Here is a 5,738-nt window from a genome sequence, read left to right as displayed (position 1 = left end):
ATTGTCAGCGAGATCAAAATTTCGTCAGCCAACGTCATTAACTTAGACTTGGCAGGCTAAACAGTTGACCAGGGTCATTAAATTGGACTTGGTAAACTGAGTGTGGTGGTAAATAGTTAAGAAGTTAAGAATTAAAAATTAAAAAACTGAGAATTTTGAAAAAATAAAGTTTTCACACGAGGTGCCAACTCGTGTGAATTGGCCAAATAGTGTCAAACAAGGCCAGTCCGCACGAACTCACCAAATTGTTTCATCATTCATCTCGCACGACCTGGACCCTCTATATAAAGAGGAGACCAGATCGCGTGAAAGCATCTGTCACACCACATCGCACCAAACATACATCTTCAAGGCGACTTCGAGCGATCTGAGTGTTTTGAGAGATTTCTTGATTTTCAAGCCGTAATCTTGTGATATTGTTGATCGGAATCATCTTATAAGTTGGTTTGCACAACTTATAACATGGGAAAGGTAAAGATTGATGTTAATTTGAACGAAATCTCATGAAATCGCATGAACTCGGAAGAACAGAACCTTTGAACCTAGATCTAGGGTTATGTAATGGACTAAAATGAATAAAAAACACATCAGTGTACTCGGAATTTGATGAAGAACAGATCTATGGCTTCAATTTCATCATAAAAACACGTTTTAATCACCTGCAAAATCACTGTTCATAATGTGAGTTTCAAACGAAGTGATGACTCAGTTCGTATGAGATGGGCAGTTCGTTTGATGTTCCAGATCGTATGAAATCCAAATCGTTTTAGTTTGTCAGTTCGTTGGAACAACACACCGTTTGAAATTAATCAGTTCATATGGGATGGTCAGATCGTATGAAATCACATCGTATGAAACCAGTTCATTTGAAATGTCTAAACACTTTGGCACCAGACCGCATGAAATGGCCACTTCGCATGAAGGCCAGATCGTGTGAAAGTATAGTTGTGTTTTTGAAAATTGAGCAAAATGTTTAACTTGTTCATTTATGTTTGTGTTTCAGGTATCGAACGTAGAATTTGAACCGTCGCACAACATTTGCTGTGTCTATGATGAAACTCTATCAAAGATGACTGTTTTTAAGGAGATTTTACCGTTCATGAAGCGTTTGCCAATTCAAAAAGATTTGACGAATCAACATAAAGCATTCAAATCTCATGTTGCTCATTTCTGGAAGAATGCTAAATATGATGAAGCGAATAATGTGATTAATTCAAGTGTTAGCATAAATGGTGAAGATAAAGAAATTATAATCACTGAACAGCTTATACGTGAAGTGTTAGAGTTTCCAGATGATGATAACTCACCAACAGGGTTTCCAGAAAGAATGGTCAAAGGTTGTATGCTGAGAATGGGATATAACGGTCCGTTGAATAATGCAAATGATTTGAAAGCTTGTTTTATGAAGCCGTACAAATTCTTTATTCTTTCAGTGATTCATGCTCTAAGTCACAGAAAAGGTGGTTACGATGTCATGAAAGATTATCAGATGTGTATGTTGACGGCATTGGTGCTGAACAAGAAGTATAATTTTTCTAGAATCATTTTTCACTACATGAAAGATAACATTACTTCTGGCAGTAGGAGTTAGGTGTATCCAAGATTTGTGCAGATGATGTTGGATCATGCCTATCCAAATCTGGTGAAAGATGAACAGAATGATTTGATGATGTTGCATCACATGGATAATGAAACGTTAATCAGATTATCCAAGTACACAAAGAAGTGGCCGGAACCAAAGAAGACAGAATTTTTCGGGTACATCAAAGATGAGAAATATGAGGATCCTGATCCTGTAAGTCATCTGAAGTGGAGGAATGATACTGAGATGAAAGAAAAGAGTGCAGCTGATGAATTGACGAAGTTAGCAGATTTCTGTGAAACACGTAACGATTGGTATACAAAAGAAGAAAAGAAGAAAAGAGGTGGAAAGAGAACTCCAAAAGCTCAAGCTGAAGAAGGATCGTCTTCTCAACCGTAGAAAAAACATAGAAAGAAAGTAGTTGAAACTTTGTTGGTTGATGAACCAGAAGAAGATGAGACAGAAGCAAATGTTGAAAGAGATCAAGATCAGCTATCTTCGGAAACTGAGCGGTTGATAAAAGATATTGATGACACTCTGGAAGCTAGGAAATCAGCTAGTAAAATAGTAGTTGATGATGAAGAAAAGGGTTTATCTAGTTCTGAAGATGAGGGTGATGCTGAAGTTGATAAATGGATCAAAGAAAACTACGATCCAAGAGATAGAGAGAAACAAAACAAAAGAAAGAGGAGTGCGGATGATGATGATGAAACGTATGTTCCACCACCAGAAAATGTTCAGGGTGTACAAACACCATCTTCTAGAGGTAGAAAGAAATCAACTTCAAGGAAACGCGTCCAAACTCCAGCAGCACGAAGATGAAAATTCAAGGTGAAAATAAATCCACCACCAGAACTACAACAACCATCTTCACCACCACAACAACCATCACAACCACAACAACCATCACCACAATATTTACAATCACCACAATCATCACCACAACTTTGTATTTCATCACCGATTCATGAACAACCATAAATAACTTCACCACACATCTTACAAACACCACCAACCACACAACCACTAGTTCATACTACTCCTGGATCGTCTGGATTTCAAGATTTTCCACATATTCCAGAGAGTACAGTTCTTGAAAAGGTTGATGATTTTAGCTTTGTCAATGATGATCTTGTGAAAGAGTTGCAAAAGAAGGGGGATGAGGTATTAATTGAGAAAAAGAAGTTAGAGGAACGTGTCAAGTCTGTAGAATCTGAGAATTCATCGTTGTTGAAAAAGATTGAAGCTGATCAATCCGACATTGATATTCTGGAAGTTCGAATAGCAGAATTGGAAGAAGAAAAGGCTCGAAGGGATGAGCAGAATAAGTACTTCAAATTGAAAAATAAAGAATTAGAAGCCAATAATGCTAAAAAAGAACATGAAGCGTATATGATGAAGAAAGTGTTGGAAAATTTGATTGGTAAGCCGATTGAACAAAGGTTTGAAGAGATAGAAGTTGAGGAAGTTAGGGCACGACGTGAAGCTGAAATAGAAGCTGGAATGAAAGATAAGGGTAAAGGTGTTCCAGTTGAAGATGTTGCTCAAGTGACAGAAAAGGAGATTGTTGTGTCCGAGCCGACAAAAGTTCTAGATCCTTGTCCGATAAGTTCTGTGTCTGGAGAAATTGACGATAATGATGAAGATGATGAAGAAGATGAAGATGATATTTTGAAAGATGATGCAGATGATGTTTATTCTATACATAGTGATGATGATGATAATGGAAATGATGATGATGATCAAGGTACTTCGGGTATTAAAGTCACTGAAGCGTCTCAAGAAGAGAAGATTGATGAATATCTTCATGATGATGCAAACGAAGAACCTGAGAATGCAAGTGGAAAGGGGGAGCATGGTGATGCTGAGAAAGATGATGAGAATGTTGATAAGAGTACAAGATTGATTCTACATCTTGAACATGATGTAGAAGAAGGAGAGATCTTGCATACTTATACAAGAGCTGAGATTGTTAAAATGATGGTTATTGAAGACAGTGAGTTTAACTTCGATTTTGAGGAGGAGTTGAACAAGTTTGATATAAATCAGCAACCAGAATATCAGTACAAATACGTTGAAGATGCTGATAACTATGACAAAGTGGAAGTGGAAGACTAGAGTTTTTCAACACTTGCTGAGCTTTTCAGTCAAGCTAATGAGGATGAATTGCGAAGAAAAGTTGTTGAAAGTGTTAAGAATAAAAGTTTTCAAGAAATGTCGAAAGAAGAACAACGCGAAGAGAAAAAGAAGTGGTTCAGGAAAGATACAGAGAGAAAATACAAAAGACCACTGAAGTATTACAAAAGAGATAGAGAAGTTTCTCTTGGAGATATAATAAGTTGGGGTTATTTGCCACAAGTCAACGCTTATGCAATCAGAAGAGAGTTCGGTGTTCAGTATTTCGAGTATATTCAAGATATAATGTCTCTGCCTTGGTGGGATGTTGAAGAATTGCCCAAAGTCAGAACGTTATCATATCCAGTCAGGGTTCACGATATGCCTACAAGGGGGTTGATGAAATTTGAAGCATTCAAAGAATTTCGTCACTGGAAGCCACATTATCCGAAGAAAATCAAGAAGACGGATTCTGTTACAAGCATTGAAGAAACAATCTTGCAGATCAAGAAGCCCAGAGTTATAAAGAATATTCCATTGCCGAAGATGGAACAGAATTTTCACGAAGGGTTCGTATGCTGGGTGTATAGCTGCATGACAACCGAAGCAGTGATTGTATACAAGGTTGGGAATGAAAGCAGATACATTCATCTGTACGATCCAATGTGGATTGTGAGTTGTTCTGCGAAGGATATCGAGTGTTTGTTTGTGAACAAAATTGGGTATAAAGCTGAAGATAAAGATCAAGCTCTGCAGTTTCAGAAAGTTGCTACGATATGTTTTCAGAAAGGTATAAATTCTGAAAATAAGTGGTTATCAAAGTGGAGAAAGATTGAAAAGGAAGAGTTTATGAAAGCTGAGAAGGAGAGAAAAGAGTATGAAGAGAAAGACAAGATTGCAAGATTTACATGTGTACAAAGACTTGCTGAGGAAGAAAAGAAAGCTGCTAAAGAGAAAGAACAACTCAGGAAAGCGTTATTGAAGAAGCCAAAGCGTCATGAGAAGAAGTTCAAGACTTTGTGAAGATTGTTTTGAAGACAGGCTGACTGAAGACTGCGGCAATATCCAAGGGGGAGTTTGTTGATGCATAATGTCTATCGCCTACGTCATCAGTCTGTGTCATGTCAAGTTTATGTAATTGTGTTTAAAATGTATAGTTTATGTGTAGAGCCCAGTTCACACGACCTGGAAGGTCCGGGTTGCACCGTTAACCAGTTCGTGCGGACTGAGCTTCATATTTGGTGCGAACTGGAGATCCTATAAATAGGTGTGTTGTGTTTTTCATTTGGAACTTTCCAGAGAATCTCCAAACGAAGTGCTGACGAATTCTCTCTGTACCTGAAAGTTTATAATCAATGGAAAACATGTTTAAGGTGACTTTCTTGTGACACCTGTGTCACTTCAACCATCAAACAAATATCAAACCAATGAAATATTGTATTTCATACTTGGGATTTTGTGTAAATATGTGTATCATTCGCACATATCAATTCTTGTTCGATTTCGGGCTTTAAATCGTTAAAGTCAAACTGCGTTTGACTTTCTGCTTTGACCAGTTTATGGTCAACGCGAAGTTCGTTTGAACTTCATAACGTGAGCGTAATCACGATGGTTATAGTTCCTAGTAACTATACCTACTGATTACCACGTTATCTAAGCTCAGTGACGAGTCGTAGCTTCGGTCAAAATGCGTTTCTCGCGTATTTTGTAACCAAGCTACCTTTAGGTGTGACAACCCGACTTCTTGAGGTTAGTATTATTCTATTTCCCGACTCCCGTGTTGTATTTACATATCCTAGACTTGTGTGTTAGTGAGTATATGTTACAAACTTGTACTTATTAATGAGTAACGCATTCGAATACTGGATTTGCTAAGGCATCATATAACCGAAAGATCTATCCTTCGACCCAGGATAGGACCCTTCGACAATCCTTCGGACTAAGAAGGATCCTTCGATCCAAGACTCAATCCTTCGACCTAAGAAAGATCCTTCGAACTGAGGCCTAATCTTTCGGCCCAGTCTTTTCAACGGGCTTGGCC

General features: G+C 37.9%; 1 protein-coding gene across 1 annotated transcript; it reads left to right on the top strand.

Annotated features, from left to right (window-relative positions):
- The first annotated feature begins 1,612 nt into the window (after window positions 1–1,612).
- LOC110943767 (myb-like protein X) lies at window positions 1,613–3,700 on the top strand. Its single transcript, XM_022185501.1, has 4 exons — window positions 1,613–1,925; window positions 2,031–2,348; window positions 2,664–3,198; window positions 3,292–3,700. The coding sequence occupies exons 1-4, from the start codon at window positions 1,613–1,615 to the stop codon at window positions 3,698–3,700; spliced, it is 1,575 nt and encodes a 524-aa protein (XP_022041193.1).
- Window positions 3,701–5,738: the final 2,038 nt, after the last annotated feature.

The sequence above is a fragment of the Helianthus annuus genome, chromosome 5 (assembly GCF_002127325.2).
Source record: "Helianthus annuus cultivar XRQ/B chromosome 5, HanXRQr2.0-SUNRISE, whole genome shotgun sequence".
Taxonomy (NCBI): domain Eukaryota; kingdom Viridiplantae; phylum Streptophyta; class Magnoliopsida; order Asterales; family Asteraceae; genus Helianthus; species Helianthus annuus.
Note: the sequence above shows the minus strand (reverse complement) of the source record. Positions and strands in the feature narration are given on the sequence as shown.

Coding starts and splice junctions, on each gene's coding strand:
- LOC110943767 (XM_022185501.1), top strand. CDS start 1,613: ATGATGTTGGATCATGCCTATCCAAATCTGGTGAAAGATGAACAGAAT. Junction 2,349..2,663: donor ACAAACACCATCTTCTAGAG/GTAGAAAGAAAT, acceptor CACATATTCCAG/AGAGTACAGTTCTTGAAAAG. Junction 3,199..3,291: donor CCTTGTCCGATAAGTTCTGT/GTCTGGAGAAAT, acceptor TTCTATACATAG/TGATGATGATGATAATGGAA.